This window comes from Pygocentrus nattereri, chromosome 3 (assembly GCF_015220715.1).
Source record: "Pygocentrus nattereri isolate fPygNat1 chromosome 3, fPygNat1.pri, whole genome shotgun sequence".
In the NCBI taxonomy this organism is placed as follows: domain Eukaryota; kingdom Metazoa; phylum Chordata; class Actinopteri; order Characiformes; family Serrasalmidae; genus Pygocentrus; species Pygocentrus nattereri.
Genome location: NC_051213.1, coordinates 26,153,269 through 26,170,631, shown reverse-complemented (window position 1 = coordinate 26,170,631; position 17,363 = coordinate 26,153,269). Strand labels below are relative to the sequence as shown.

General features: G+C 40.8%; 1 protein-coding gene across 2 annotated transcripts in view; it reads right to left on the bottom strand.

Annotated features, from left to right (window-relative positions):
- rspo2 (R-spondin 2) overlaps nt 1–17,363 on the bottom strand; it is a 64,353-nt gene that overhangs the window by 17,589 nt on the left and 29,401 nt on the right. For both annotated transcript variants that reach the window (XM_017709141.2, XM_017709142.2), the window contains exons 4-5: nt 5,375–5,518; nt 4,703–4,891 (exon numbers count right to left, since the gene is read on the bottom strand). In XM_017709141.2, coding sequence (XP_017564630.1) covers nt 4,703–4,891; nt 5,375–5,518 — 333 coding nt within the window. The remainder of the gene's footprint in view (nt 1–4,702; nt 4,892–5,374; nt 5,519–17,363) is intronic.

Below are 17,363 nucleotides of genomic sequence, written 5' to 3'. Positions count from 1 at the left end.
GTTTTGGCTTGTTAGTGCAGCTCTGTTCTGGATGTGCAGTTGAAGAGTGTGAATGACTGTTGTTAGTCATGTTTGAGTCAGTAAAGTGGTAAAGTGCTAAACAGGATTAAAATATAAGGAGGGAATGAAATGTCATTAAACAAAGCACAGTGTTGAATGCCACGTGATCTGTAATGCTCAGCTAGGGAATAAGGCAGGAAATGGCCATATATTGACACAAGCCCACAATGACGAGTAGGAAAGTAAATTGTCCAAGAGGTCATATGTTTCTCCTGTTATAATGAGGATCTTAATTGATTCTTGGCCATGGCTCTCTAAAAACCAGTAAATGGTATAGAACCGTTGAATTTTGTGGAGGTTCTTTAAACTTCACAAATGTTGTTCAGTGGTGTGAATGTCTACTGTTTCACCCTCTTGTCAGGAGACTGGGAACCCAGGAGCACAACTGTGGGAAGAATCACCTTGTATTGATCAGTGAGATGCTAGTCAATCATAGACACCTATTAGCTCATGTAACAGAATGTAACACTTGGTTCTCTTCTCCAAGTTGTTCAGTGACTTTATATAAGGTTCTATGTATCAGGTTCTAGCTCAGGGGTGTCCAATATTATCTGCAAAGGCTACGAGTTTTTGTTTCAAACAAGCAGCAGCACACCTGATTCTGTTTGTTAAATCAGTTGATCTCAGTCTTTAAACAACCGATCATGGGTGCTCCTGCTTTGTTGGAATTAAATCCTGCAGTCATACCAACCATCTGTGAATAAAGCTAGACACCCCTATTTTAGCCCTAGGCATAAAAGGTACTTAATCCAGAGACCATACCAAGTCAACAGTTGAAGTGTCTCCCTCTCTTACATCCTGCATATCACATCACTGACTTTGTGCCTAACTGTTTCCCAAACGAGCGCTTTTTTCCCCACTAAGCTTAATATTAATGCTCACGCATGCACAATTACGTCTGTCTTCATCATGCTATTTTCCGCCGTCTGAGAATGTAAAATCTGCTTTGCTGCCATCAGCAAAATTAGCCAATGAAGTCCAGCGGTGTGTTTGTGTATAACCTCACTCTAAATCCAACACTGGGGAATTAATGTGAGATTAAGGAGGCATTTTGAGGCAATAACGTTTTGAGTTGTTTACACAACAGTTAATATTAGTGACATGGTGTTGAGACAGGGGAGGCAGATGCAGGTTATTAGGAGCACCAGGGGAAACTTGCTTCCGTAACGCTGTCAGGGAGTGTGTGCGTGCAGTAAGCTGGCTGAAAGGTAGGGCTGGAAACATCAGTCACTGGAATAGTAGTAATAGTGCTGACAGGACTGCCTCTAAAGGCATGCTACACCAGTAGCTCCTCTAACTCTCTTCTTTTCTTTTCTTTTCTTTTCTCTTCTCTTCTCTTCTCTTCTGGCTAGTGAGAGATTTGATGACAGGGGCAGAGGGAGGTGCAGAATGGAGCTCAGCAGGCGTTTCATTTTCGCGAGCAGTCGAGCAGCTATTAATAAACAGTGTTTATGGGCCACGCAGCAGCCCACCCCAGGGAGTCCCACCACAAACTGCCAGAAGGAGGTTGACATGCCTGCGGGGAAGCGTCGGCCCGGCAACCGACTCCCAAGCTCCAACTCGCAGCCAAGCAAAACTGATTTTTTACGCCTGGTGGCTTCTGTAGATTGGGAAGTTTTGTCTATACTTCTACAGCATCATCAGAATGTTTACCATTTCACTAAGGCACAGATTTTTAATATATATGTGTTTGTCAGCTGAAATAGATGGTCAGGTCAAGGCTAGAGGATGGAGATCTGTAAAATCTTTAAATGAAGTGTAGCATCATTTAAGCTGAGAGTAACAAAAGCTGGATGATCCGATAGACAATGCCAGAAATAGTGGACCTACCGCTTTTTCCCCCTCTCTGATTTCCTGTGTCTACTTAATCCATAGCTATCTAGAAGGTTTGCTGTTACGTAACTCAATATTTATTCTAAAGGCTGGTGTCTAGTGTCTGCTTTTAGGCATATCATAGTACAAGCGATCTGGCTTCTCGGTCTCCTTCGGCTTTCTCTCTGAACCGATGTGGTACTGTATGCTTGACAATGTGACATGTGGGCTTATGTACACACTCGCATACATGTTTATAGTCTGGCCATAATTCTATTAATTTATTTAAATTTAATTTGTTGTATAGAGGAGTAAAGCTGTCATATTAGGTAGCATTCAGGGACTTATTCACAAAGTTTCTGGAATACAGTGTAATTTAAGAGGTCAGCTGGGACGAATGATATCCAAGACGGCTGCTTTGACAAAGCCTCTAGACAAGCATTCTAAGCTTTATTCAATGGCTGTGGCCATTTCCTGGTCATCTGCACATGACATTTCACTAACTGTTTCTGGCTGTCATTAGAGTATCACTGGCAACGTGAAATTTCTGCTACTGCTTGGAAATGAACTCTACTATCGCTAACAACTGTGACCATAAAAGTCTCTCCTTCCTTCTCAACTTTCCTTCCCATTCCTCTAATTTTGCTATATCCTACCGGATCGATTCTATTAGCATGGAAAGATTTTAATATTAAAGCCATGCTGAAACATCAACGAGAATGAATTTCGCAGGGGTCGGATTGGTGATGGTCAACTTCTTTATTATTTGTTTTTTAGCCCAGGAAAAGTGTTTTCATACATATTTCATCTTATACTGTGATTAGGTTGCATAGACAGTGATAATCAGAGATTATTTAATATATGAGATAGAAAATAGCTTAAGTTTGGGAGAAGGACCATGGCCAAAACTCATCCCCCTTTCCTTCACATTCTATGCCCTATAAATTCTCCCCTTTCCCTTTAGTTTCCTAAGTCAAAACTTTGCATCTCACCACCACCATCCAATGTCTTTCTACTCCTCCATGACTGCTCTTTCTTGCTGAAGGACAGAGGGGTCCAACTTCCTCGATCTCAGCAAGCCACCCCAGAACTCTTGCCCAAGCTGCACTCTTTCAAACTGTGAGTTTTCTATAGAACGATATTGGATGATAAGGTGTGTGGATGACATCTAAATGTATTCCCTGTCAAATCTGGGTGTCTCAACACTGATCAACTTCACAGAGCTGTGGTATACTAAATGGTATCCACACTATCCTGTGACCCCCACCGGACACTCATTCATACAGATATATGCTGTCTCTCTCTAACTCTGACTCAGATTAGCCATATTAGCAGGGAAGAACTTCCCATAAGCTGAGTTGACAAGTGTTTTCTAAAGGGTTAGGAATGGCCCCACAGTGCATTCAATTACAACTTTAACAATGGCCCTCGATCATTAACCTCATAGCAGATAATTGATGCCAGTAACAGTGCATCACAATGCCAGCTTTTAATTAAAGAGGACTATAAAATATTTTTGTGAAAGGTCAAGCAAGAAGAACTAAATTAGGAGGGGAAATTCTCAAGCTGAGCCAGATATTTACTGTTTCTAGCCCTGAAATCTCCCTCTACCTCTCCATTGCTGAAAGAAGAAAGAGCACCATGGCCTATCTTCAACCAATCAAAGCTGCAAAGCAATTCCCACAGCTAACCTGCACAAAGACCCAAAAACCCTAGACCTCAAACAAATGTACAGAATGCCCAATCCATTTACAATCTGAGCCATGACAAACGATAATGAAATCAAAGGTATTAATTCCTTTAAAATGCATTTGGTTCCCAATGTTTTCTCATTGGCTGTTGTAAAACTGATGACATTTAAAAATGTAACATGTTAAGGGAGACAACTGGTCCCATGGGAGGAAATAACTGAATAAATACTGATATTTGAGCAAAGAGCCACCAGCCAGGCAGTCCATACTCTTTCACTTCTGGGCTCTTGAACTGCTGACACTTCACTAAAACATAAGTCAAAAACACACACAAAGCACTGAAAGTGGAAATTTTTGAATGAAAATAGCTAGGGTTACAGGATGTGTTATCCTACACTGACCTAAAATTGAAATTACATGTGCATTTGGTGTGGCAGTAACATAACTCAAACACCACAAGAGGTATAAATGTATTCAGGTAAGCAGAACTAAAAATACAGAGGGGGAAAAATTCTAATTAATTATTACTATATGTCTTGCCTGATAAGCCCCCCATGAATAAGGTAATTATTTTCATTAGTGAATTTGGCCCATCTGACCAAGACTAAACACTTTATGAAAAACGTTTCCTTGGCTGTGTTTACAATAAAAATATTTTCCCCCAGATTGGAGTTCTCTTTTAGTAATGAAACTACATGCAGCATGTACCGCAAATAAGTCTCAAACAGAAGAGAGGAAACAGAGGGTGCCATTGAGGAAACCTGCACTTCATACACTGAGCTATTCCACCGAGAAGAGAGAGGAAAAGGCAAGAGAAAATATACTCCGGCAAAACCTAGCAGGCTGGCTAAAGTGAGCATGGAAAAACACTAATGTATCATGCATGAAAATATACCACTGGGCACTTACAATCCAAATAAAGAATTTGAGGTTAGACAGGACGGTGTAGACCAGAAAAACACAGATTATGATGAAACAGGTGAGTGTGGATGGAGACAGCTCCTGTGCTGTGCAGCCTTCTCTTTTTCCAAACCTTTAACAGGCCTCTGAACACAAGGTTGGTATCAGATCTACGCCAAAGCAGTTTGTGTTTATGGTGTAAACGACATACACACACCCATGCATGTTGAGTATCTCACCTCTCCTGCAGTGCCGCATGGGCATTTTGCACCTCCTGGACTCAGCAATCGTAGGGCATGGTATTGTGTCCTTTGGTGGTTTCTTCACAATGTGCCTGGTGCGGGTCTCCAAGCCCCATTTAAAGCCACACGTTTTGTTTCTCCTGGTACATGTCCCCCACTCGCTCCACTGGCCTACCTCACAGCCCTCTGAAGGGAGGAGAGGGACAGAATTTAATCATAAATTCTAATAGTTTAGAGTGTAACAGTCATTCATGTTTGTCAAATATGCATCTGTACTGGTGTCTTTTTTGGGGTGTCAAACTGCACTGATGCATTGTACAAGTATTAGTCTGATGGTTCAACTGCCTTAATTATGGGTGGTAAGAATTGATTATATTGACTGTCTGCAGCATTATGATTGATATGCCAAACACAGTCATCTCGAAATGCTATTTCTGTCATGAGAAAGAAAAAACACGCACAATGAAAAACGATTAACAGGCAGACTTTAAACTTTATCTGGTTTACTAAAACCAGAGTGGTGTTTGCTAAAAGTAATTTTAATATCTATGTAAAGTTAATCATGCTTAATTAAAGAATCATAATCAAATCAAATTGTTGTGATATCACAAATTTGCACCCCTAGTCTTTATTCAGCTAATCTGTGTTCAGACATGCAGCTTCTCTTACCTCCACACTCCATACTGTCCTCCAGAGGCGCAAAGCCCTCAGGACACTTCTCAAAGCAGCGGGTTTTGTGCAAGTAAAAGCCAGGCTTGCACTTTGTGCAGTGCTCTTTACTGAAGCAGGTCTCACAGTTCTCTATCCTGCATCCTGCAGAATGACAAGAATGAGAGAGAGAGAGAAAGAGACAGAAAAAACATGTGTGATCATATGAATCACTATGTACTCATCTGGAACTGATCTAGGTTAAGAGAGGGAAGTGAAAAGATAATGGGTAAAAAATGGTTCGATGCTTGCAAATGTCTGCTCAGAGCAGTGGGAAACTGCAGCACGCTCGTTTCCCCCAGCGGAGCTTTTTGGCTAAGGAGAGTAAGTGTGAGTTGCTGGGATTGCACAAAGCCTCACTGCTGGGGGTCATGTTCCTGTGACCCCTTTTAGCAGGGGAGGGAAAACAGCACATCATCTTTCCATTCGTACTGTTTCACGTGCATTTGAAGCCATAAATCAGGTGCTACGTCAGCTTACTGCATGGACCTACCTCAGCATGTGGCATGCAGCAAACATGTTCTAAAGAAGAAATTCATTAATAGCGAATCCCGAAGTTCCTGCTAAAGCCTGAGTAGACTGATGAATCAAAGTGATGAGTCAGTAATTAATCTCAATGTTACTGTGCTCTTTTGAGCGATAACCAAACTAATAATCTTCTCAGCAGTGGACACTGGTGTACTGTGCTGCTGCTTTGGGAATTACAGGAGCAGCAGTGGACTGAAGCAGATGATGAGCGACAAAAAAAAAGTTCTGAATTTTTGGAACTTCATTTAAATGTTAAGCAAATATTTCATAAAACATATTAACAGAAGAACTGCATGAAGAAAACTGCGGACCAGTAGTGCAAGGAACAGTGTGAATTAAGCAATAACAAAGCAACAACAAAAAAACTGTTTTCCCAAGTGCCTCATCAATATGTATTCTACATATATATATACTTTAATGAAATGTATGCACTTTAATGAAATATGTTACTGAACATATTTGGACAGTGCATTCGATATTCAGCCATCATTAGTTTTTCTAAGTATTTTGCCTAAATTTGTTTCCAAATAAGTCTAACAAGTCTTATCATTGATAAATGAATAATAAGCCTATAGTTCAAGAGCCTGATACATGGCAGTTGTTTAGAAAACAATACAGCACAACTAAGCCAAATTGATAACACCTGAGGAATTATGTTCTAAACAGCAGTTTGGTACATCCTGGAATTCTCTATTCTGCTCTTACATCTGGCTGTGGTTTGATGTCTGCCATTGGAAAGGGAATCTAGGTATAAACATTTGGGAGGCCTTGTCAAAGGATGGCCACTGTGTTTGGTCAAGAACTCCATGCCACACTCTTCCTCCCACGCCCCACCCTGCCGCAGCCTATCAAATGCAGTGCCGTGCACCAGCATGCCAAGAAGCCACCAAGCCAACAAGCTCTGACTCTGCAAATAGCATGTGAGACTAAGTCAAATTACACGAGCCACACCAACAGTGCAACGCACTGGGTTCTATGATTAAAAGGAGTCCCCAGGAGCTGTCTACTTTATGATGCACTTTAGAAGCTCTGTGAGAGGCTGATCATCTGACAGGGCTTCAGGTTTCACATCACAGCCATTTCATACCTCTTCCCTGCCACTAAACTGGGCATGTTCATATCATCTGTGTCATCTGCTTTACATTTCATTGACTGAATGCTTATCTCCAGTTTGCAGGTGCAGATATTTTTTATGTTTCTTAAAAAGAGAGACAGACTTTCTTCATCTAGTGCAGCGCTAATCCTGGATAAGTAGTAGGCAATACAGAAAACATTATCATGTGATATCATGACAGTTTTCCTCAATGCACAATACCTTATATTTTGTTTTTCTGAAGTGCAATAAGTTGGAACAGATGCAGTGTGCAACAATGCTCCTAAACTCCCCCATCATCTGGATCATCAGGGTGAAACTGATGTCCAGATGATGGGGGATGCTCCTGTTAACCCCATTGAATCTAATGTTTTATTGGAGATATGTTCAGAGTCTGCCGATGTCTCCTTTAACTAATAAAATGTGAATTTGGAATTGTCATATTTCCCACTCTTCACATTTTAGCTTTTCCCTTTCTCTAACACCCACTTCAGTTTAGTAAATAGTTCTTAATTAGCCAATAAGATGATTCTTATCATGGGGAAGTACAGCAGGAATACATCAAAATGCACAGCATAGCACTAGGGGATCCCTAATGTAGGGTACTCACCATCATGCTCCTAACTTAAACACTTCTCCAGCTAAGCAACCTTCCTAGCTGCGCTGCTCCATAACAAGGGGTTCCCTACCCTTCTCACTTTAAACCTTAGTCTTGATAGGCTAGATGTGATCTCTTAATGACAATACATGTCTCAGGACAACTTTTGGATTACAATAAAATCTTCAGTAAACAACTGAGACCTCTAGTGTACAATCAACAACACAAGCAAAAACAATCCTGAACTAGAAAAATGTTATCAATAGCTACCAGAACTAATTCCCTTGCAAACAGTAATATTTATTTTTGCTGCATTCAAAGTGTTCTCTGAACATTCAACACACATCCGTTTTCTAGAGAGATGTTTCAGCCATACTAACTTTTATACACCTATAAACTAATGACAGTGTCAGTTGGGTGTCAGTTGGACAATGCTGACAAAAACACCATCATCTCTTATTTTGAGTCTTGTGTTGGATTGATTTAGAAATAAAAAATTCTGACCCTAAAAATTTTACACGTTTGTCCCCTGTTATCTGGTCCCAAGAGACTATTTAATGCTTAGAACCAGCCCCAACTCCAGCATTCTGCTCTCTCACCCTCTACCCAACTAGTCTAAATATTTTTACCACACACACACACACACACAAACTCCCTCTCACACACACAACAGTCTGAAAGGATTCCTGCTCTTCTATGCAAATCAGTGGTCTTCTTTCTAGACATATCGCTAATCTTGGCTACAATGCTCATAACCGCCACCACTATCATGTAACCATTACACACTTCTACCTGTGGAGTAAGAAACCAAAAACAAGCAAAATATGTGTGGCAATAGAAAGTCCAACCGGAGCTGAAAGAATAAAGCAAAGGCTTTGGAGAAATTTCTTAATAGAACACAATGATCATTTCATGCAACAGCAAGATCAACAGCAAGATAAGCCCAACTATTCTTGAATAACTCACAGCTTCAACTATGAGGCACAAATGTAAAACATGCAGTTCAGAGTAAACAAATCCTCTCCTCATATCTTTGTCTCCAGCATGCCGTCTTCACGCCGTCCCACCACCAGACACCACAACAGCCCAGCGCTGTTTGATAAACACACACTTCAGCTGGTCGAGTTACGCTGTGCTGTAGGGATCTTGGCGTGGAGGGAAGGGCCACACAGAGGGATGTGGTGTGCTTTTGTTTTGCTGCGTAATGAGAGCTCTCAGCAGTGCAATGTTCCTACACATCCAGCACATGACAGTGACAAACAGCTAATAAATCAGCCCTGTAACTGGAAAGTAGTTCCTCTCCCCTGACCATTAAACACCAGCCCTGCTGAACTTGTCACCACCTGAAAACCTTTAACTCAAAAGCCAAGAAAAAAAGAACACTCAAAATCTGACACACAGTTCAGACACCAGCTACTTCAGCAACCTAGAGTCATTTGTCAACAACAGCCCAGATGTTGGAATATTGAGGCAAATCATGTTGGAAAATCATTCCGGCTAAAAACAATATCACTTTTATTTGCTACAGTAACAGCCTCTACTCTAATAAGAGGACTTTACATTAGAGGTCAGGTTTTGTTGAATGATTAGTTTTGGATCACAAACACCACTCCAACTTTTCCTAAATGTGTTAGATAATGCTCCCTTACTCCAGAGAATGCAGTTCCGCTGCACCACAGCTCAAAGCTAGCGGGCTTCAAACTCCTAACCAGTGCTTGGCATTAACAATGATGAGCTTAAACTCATATATGGCTGCTTCAGAGCATCCCATTCTATTGAGAATGAAGTCAGTGCACCTTTTAGTAGCTGAATTCAGCTAATATGCTGCATGTTTACCAGTATAATTTGGCCAACAATTGTTGATAGCATGGTACTTTCAAAATAAGTCACCAATAGTTCTAGGTGTACATATATGGCAGAAAGTGTATTTGAAGGGTTTCATTCCATTTGCACTCTAAACTTTTTTTTCATGACCTACGTTTTTGTAAATGGGGTTTTATGCACCCAAGAAATATTAAAGCTATAATATGATTAATACTACCTTTAGCAGAGAAATAATATGTTGCCTGTTATACATAAGCTATTATTCTTTTCAAAAACAATCAAAATTCAAAATCCAAAATTGTTACAAATGTATATACAGCATTTTATAATGAAACTCTTCACTGCATCATCTAATTTGACCTGTTTCAAAGCTGTAGCACACACTCTACATAATTGTTGAAATGGCTTATCTCAGATTTATAGACATTCAACATCGTATGGACAATAATGGCAACAGTTTCTTGTAGAATCCATTTTACCATGGAAAAATCTGGCTGCAACATCCTCTTGTTGGTGGCAATCAGCTGTATCATTGCACAAGGTAGTATAGATAAGAATGAACTACCTCAGGCTTGTGGCTTCTGCAGTGACCAGCCAAATGCCTGGGAGAAGGTTGTGTATTTCTACAGGATTAACCTCTGTGCCACCTTTAAAGTCCAGCCTAGGTGCCTCTGGGAGACTAATGAGAAATAATGAGGTCATCCGATCTGGAACAGACACGTGGGAATCCAGTGGAAGTCCAGTACAGCCAGTGTGCTGCTTCTTAAAATGCTTTTATCTTTCTGTCTGGAATTCAGCACAATTAGTGAGAGTCCGGTTCTGTTCTATACCTCTGCATATTTGATAACATTTATGATTTTTCTTTTGGCTTTGTGTGTGGCACATGGCTTTGTGTGTTGTTCTCATTTCAAGTGCTTTATTAAGCTTTAGGCTGACTCTAGTTCTAAAAAAATATTTATATAGAATATAAAAAAGTAACAAAATTTGTAGCATTCATTTAAAGCAGTGTCATATTCAAGCTAGTTTATGCATTTTGAATCTTTACACTGGACCTTTTAAACAACATATTCCTATTTGTGACTGTAAATCTTGCTCATAAAAGCAAGCTGATGAAAGACCTACAGGTCAGTTACTTGTAAAAATTAGACAAAAGTTGAATGTGGGCCACGAGTCATGGGGCACTGTCAGTAGACGTCGGGTATGGCAGGGATGCCCACACTCCAATCAGCCTGTAACCATCGGGCCGAGGTGGGGGGAAAATCCAGCCACGTTTTTCCATTTTTCCCTCAGCAGGCCCAGCTGTGAGAGCCTGGCTTTTCTGACCTGCTTTCCTCGGCAGACTCTGGTGAAGGGATATCACACAGTCTGCTTACTCACACCCAGCCATGTCATCTGGCAATGCTGAAGGGGTGTGCCAAGCCTTCTGGGGTTTTCCCTGAGGCTCTCGCAGGGACACTGCTCATCGTCCTTGTGAACGTCTCTGCACACGAGAGACTTGTTGGTGTTCCCATCATTCACCAAGATGTAAAGAGAAAAGAACAAGTGACAAGCATTACAGTGTTCCTGGCCTTCACTTCATAAGCAGAGAGTACTGGTCCATATGTTCCTCTTCTTCTGGGTATGCCAAGACAGCTCATAACCAGCCAGGATGGCGACAGATAAGCACACTAGATATTCTCACAGATCTGCAGAGTGTACCAAACTCATTTATCAATGTTTCTGTGCGGAGTTGTTGATGGATCAGAAATAGATGCCTCTCACTCTGGCACAGGGTAAACTATCATCTGTGCAGTTACCCGGGCCAAAGGCAACCACTCTTCTACAGGTCTGAAATGACATCACTGTGAATGGAACAGCCCATTCATAACCACAGGTTGAATGGGCTCTGGCAGCTTTGGATGGGCATTTTGTGGAATTATGTGCTGATTCCTTTATGGATTCTGGGTACCACTTTGAGCATTGGGCAGTTTGTATGACTTGCTTCCAAATTATTCCCAAAATGTCCCTTAAAAAATACAGAGGTTTAGGACAGGACAGGGGCATAGGATGGATCTAGTCCAAACGCCTGCATTCCTCATTACCAACAGTGAGAAAGTGGCAAGAAATACAGCAATGGTATTTAGTAACAGATTTTACAATGCAAGAGGCAATAAAATGCAATAAAAAATGGGATGAAAAAATCACTCTTGACAAGAGGACTCTCATGTGGCACATATGCTAGTTCTGGATGAGCTGTGATATTTGAACCACACTTCCAGGATATTGCCAATCAAAAGCTTCCCTCAAAAAGCTTTCCATGCTGTGAAGGGAGCAAGTGTGGCACAATGTGTTCCACAATGAAGACAAAGGAGGCTGTCAGTGTAACAGGCCTATAATGTCTTAACTTTCAAAACTTGCTTGGTCTATCATTGAGTGCACTTAAAAAATTTGTAAAAAGAAGATTTAGTTTAGTTTGCTGAGCCACACTGAGTCTAGCTGTGAAAGATTTAGGACAGAGTTCCTGGAAAGCGTAATACTGCAGCGTGTCAGAATTAATATGTAACTCTGTAAAACAGAAACAAATATAACTTATTGTTCTGCTCCCTGGGATTTAAGCCAGCTGCAATCCCCTTTAACTATCATCACCATCAGCCATCAGCAGCACTCCTTTTTATGAGCCGTGGGATGTACTTCACTTTATTAGGCACTGCTTTTACCAGTTTGCCATTCAAGAGCTGAAAGGAGGTGTTGATTGTTTAATGTGATTCAACGATACAGATTGTACAAAATCTTTAATGTTGAATGTTTCATGACTAGCAGCCAGAACAGAATATTATAAACATAAAGTCAATGTTTATGATGCTTACAGTATTCAACGCCTACTCACAATTGTGATGTTTCTCTCCATACTGCAGCCCTACACCCATAGAAATGAGATGAGGTAGATCAGTGCTTTCCAGTTAAGGGGGACCATGTGACAGTCCACATTTTCACTCAATTGCAACTTCTAGAACAAGCACACGCTCAATGTGTTTGAATGCTTAGTTCAGGTAGGGTGGGAGCTACAACCCCAATTCCAATGAAGTTGGGACGTTGTGTAAAACAAATAAAAACAGAATACAATGATTTGCAAATCCTTTTCAATGTATATTCAATTGAATACACTACAAAGACAATATATTTAATGTTCAAATGGATAAACTTAATTGTTTTTTGCAAATATTCACTCATTTTGAATTTGATGCCTGCAACACGTTCCAAAGAAGGGGCATGTTTACCACTGTGTTACATCACCTTTCCTTTTAACAACAATCAATAAGCATTTGGGAACTGAGGACACTAATTGTTGAAGCTTTGTAGGTGGAATTCTTTCCCATTCTTGCTTGATGTACAGCTTCAGTTGCTCAACAGTCCGGGGTCTCCGTTGTTGTATTTTGCGCTTCATAATGCTCCACACATTTTCAATGGGAGACAGGTCTGGACTGCAGGCAGGCCAGTCTAGTACCCGCACTCTTTTACTACGAAGCCACGCTGTTGTAACACGTGCAGAATGTGGCTTAGCATCGTCTTGCTGAAATAAGCAGGATGTCCCTGAAAAAGACGCTGCTTGGATGGCAGCATATGTTGCTCCAAAACCTGTATGTACATTTCAGCATTAATGGTGCCATCACATATGTGCAAGTTACCCAGGCCATGGGCACTAACACACCCCCATACCATCAGAGATGCTGGCTTTTGAACTTTGCGCTGATAACAATCCGGACAGTCCTTTTTCTCTTTGGCCTGGAGGACACGGCGTGATTTCCAAAACCAATTCGAACTGTGGACTCGTCAGACCACAGGACACTTTTCCACTTTGCGTCAGTCCATCTCAGATGAGCTCGGGCCCAGAGAAGCCGGCGGCGTTTCTCAGTGTTGTTGATATATGGCTTTCGCTTTGCATTGCAGAGTTTTAACTTGCACTTGTAGATGGAGCCATGAACTGTGTTCACTGACGATGGTTTTCTGAAGTGTTCCTGAGCTCATGTGGTAATATCCGTTACAGAATGATGTCGGTTTTTAATGCAGTGCCGCCTGAGGGATCGAAGGTCACGGGCATTCAATGTTGGTTTTCTGCCTTGCTGCTTACTTGCAGAGATTTCTCCAGATTCTCTGCATCTTTTGATGATATTGTAGATTGTAGGTGATGAAATCCCTAAATTCCTTGCAATTGCACATTGAGAAACGTTGTTCTTAAACTGTTGGACTATTTGCTCATGCAGTTGTTCACAAAGTGGTGAACCTTGCCCCATCCTTTCAAGGATGCTCCCATTATACCCAATCATGACACTCACCTGTTTCCAATTAACCTGTTCACCTGTGGAATGTTCCAAACAGGTGTTTTTTTTTTAGCATTCCTCAACTTTCCCAGTCTTTTGTTGCCCCGTCCCAACCTCTTTGGAATGTGTTGCAGGCATCAAATTCAAAATGAGTGAATATTTGCAAAAAACAATAAAGTTTATCCGTTTGAACATTAAATATCTTGTCTTTGTAGTGTATTTAATTGAATATAGGTTGAAAAGGATCTGCAAATCATCGTATTCCAACTTCATTGGAATTGGGGTTGTAGAACAAAGCAAAAAATGTACAGTACTGTGCGAAAGTCTTAAGCACCCAAGACACATTTTCAAAATCTGTTCATTTGTGTAGTATGTGTTTATTTGTTGAGAAAAGTGTTAATATTTGAATAAACAAAATTTACGGAATATTACTTAATAATGATTTTATAACAATAATGATTTTTAACATATGATTTTATGGATGTATGTTTGTTTAACCATTTTCAAACCTCTCCTGGAGGAAGCCCAGTATTATATGTAGTTAAAAAGCAACTCCTGGTTTGATCAATCAGTGCTTCATTAAATTGTGCTCATGATGTAACTGATGATATTAACAAGTCTCTGTGGTGGCTGTGAAGATGTCAAGGAAAATATGGACCCAAGAAATTCTTGTTAGTTTTTATTGTTTTTATGTTTCTTTGAATCATGAATATGACTTTATTCTAATGTATATTGTGATAAACTGAGGTAAATTGTTTAAAAATTTGCTTAGATGCCTAAAACTTTCACACAGCACTGTAGATGGTCTGGGGGTCCCCCAGGACTGGCTGATGAGCTGATAAGTCTCTTGATGACTGCTGCTAAAGTTATTGGTAGTATATGACTCTGCATTTACTGCTCCCCAGTTCTCAGTACAAACTCAGCCACTCTCTCAGATTCCTACATTATATTCACATTATGTGGAGGCTCTTCAAACCTCAAAAGGTTTCTTTGGAACTTGCACATCTTATGGCTCCTTAAAGAACTGTCCACTAAAAGCTTCTTCGGACAACCAAAAGTGGAGTGGTTCTTCTATGGCACCACTCCATATAACTTTTTGGATACATTTATTTTTAAGGGGGCACTGTATTTATACTTTTTCAGGACAAAAATGTTCTGACAAGAAGAGAAAAACAGGCCTTACTTACAATATTAGCCCCAAAAAATGATCATGACTTGTGCTTTTTTATCTGGTTTTATCCATTTCTTATTGATGACTGTGATTAAAGTTAGGGTTAGAATTAGAGTTAGGCTTTGAAAATCTTAATTATACAAGTCATTACATATCAGACACACATCATGTCCTGACATTGTATAAAAACAAACCAGTGTGTGTGGTTGACACATTGTTTGTTAAAACGCAGCTAAAATGTGGAGGAAGTCACTTGGGAGGACAAGGAGAAAAAAGGGAGGCTTTGAGATCGATGAGCGGAGAGCTTCCACTTGACAAGGCTGTGGAAAAACTGATGGTACCAGCTCACTGTTTTTCTCCTTCCCTCTGAGCCCCTTTTCCAACTTTTATCTTTCCCTCTCTCCCTGTCTACTGCTCCATCCCTTTATCTGGTTAGCTTCAGTGGCAGCCTATAGTCCCCTTGCTTTGGCCCATATCTTCCCTCATAAGGAGAAAGCGAGTGGCTGCAAGAACCCGCTCACGCACTCCCCTTGTGGGTGAAGCTTGTGCTGGTGGAGAAGGGTCATCTTGATGATGCTCGCCAGAGAACACTCACAGAGCATTCGATCTGCTGGATGTGAACTTGGGCTGGTTTCAAAGCACAACTTGGCCCTCTAGCTACAAAGAAAGAGTTGCTGACAGAGTGTGAACCTGCCGTTCCTTCATTTTTGTTTTTGCTTGAGCCTGGCAGTCTGCAAAGCATTTTTCAATGAGATAAGATCACACAGACACACTTGAGTGTAATAATAAGCAGCTGCTCCTTAAGTGAATTCAGAGCCTGTTATTTGAAAACATAACCGAGTCGACGTAATGTGGCATTCCAGAGTTTTGGATAAGCAAGGCTGATCTACACATGTCTGATAGAGGTGAAGCATCTTGTAACGGTTGCTCTGAGTGTCATTCCCAAAATCGCTTCCAGTGACCCAATGATTATCCTTTTTTGCTACCCTCGATAGAACATCCAATTATGGCTGACAGACATGAATGACTTAGCTAAGATGACAGAAAGAGCGTAACTTAAGGATCAGGGTCAAATGCGAAGCTGGATTATGAAGTCATGACTGAAATTGCGATCACATCAAAGTAGGCTTTGTGCTGAGATCTGATGGTACGTGACAATGTGAGGTTTTGTTCTGGGCGAAGTTCTCCCCATAAGGAACTCAGATTAACTTGCCACACATCAGTTTTGTTTAAAGTCAAAATTCATAGAGGACAAGGACTGGGTGGAAGACCCGGAAAAAAAACAATCTGTCAGAGAACAAAGTGTCTTTTTCCTACTCTCTGATGGACCATGAAGGCTCAAGGCTCCTCCACACGCTCCTCTATTGTGGGGACTGTTCACGCGTGTAAGTGTAGCAAGATTACAGGCTATTCCACAGGGTAAGCAGCCTCAATTTAGACCACTAGCTTACAACCACAGAGTTATCCTAGTCATATTTCCCACCTATTTCTCAGCATTCACTAAAATTGGAAGGAAACCTTGTTACCGGAGTAGGGAAGTGACTTTTTTCTCTGGGGCGTCTGCAGTGTGTCTGGGTTATTGGGCCTGGAGGTCCTGACACACTCCTCTGGGGCCCCGTTTCAGCCATGTCTGTCAGGAGCTTGGCTCGCACAGCCCAGTGGGTTCAAGTTCTATTCTATTTTCACATGAAAGACTGAGCCAACACCTCAGGCTCTCCTCTAAACCTACAAAGCCTAGAGTGTCTCTAGCCAGTTATGTGTTAAAATAAGGTCACAATACTGGCCATTGGATGAAGAGGAGAGGGTCAATTTTGGTAATCATTTTTCAGTATTATTTCAAGTGACTTGAAAATTTTGTTATGCCCTGCCACCACTGGCTTAATATTCAGAACAAAATTGAAAGAGTGTGCTAACAAAGGTGCTGTCTGTTTCAAGTTAAGAAACCAAAACTATCCTGAGGCATGGTTATGTCAGAAAGGCTTTATAGTTGGTGTACTTGTCATGTTCAGTAATAAAATCTTCAAGAAGTGCAAAGCAACTGGATAAATACTTTCATGTTGTCATTCTCTGAAATCACAACAGTACTGAAACCTAAATGTTACCTTTGTAGGACTGGCATCCATACAAATGTATTTCTTAGAACATAAACATCAGTTATTGTATCGGTTTTAAGTCCACAACAAAATGATTCTACTACTTCAAGGAAGTAGTCAATTGCAATGTGAAATCAGTTACTTACTTTGAAAGAATCATACACTCACTGGCCACTTTATTAGGTACACCTTTTGCCTTCAGAACTGCCTTAATTCTTCATGGCCTACTTTCAACAAGGTGTTGGAAACATTCCTCAGAGATTTTGGTTGGTTATCTGAGTTACTGTTGCCTTTCTATCTTCTCGAACCAGTCTGCCCATTCTCCTCTGACCTCTCACATCAACA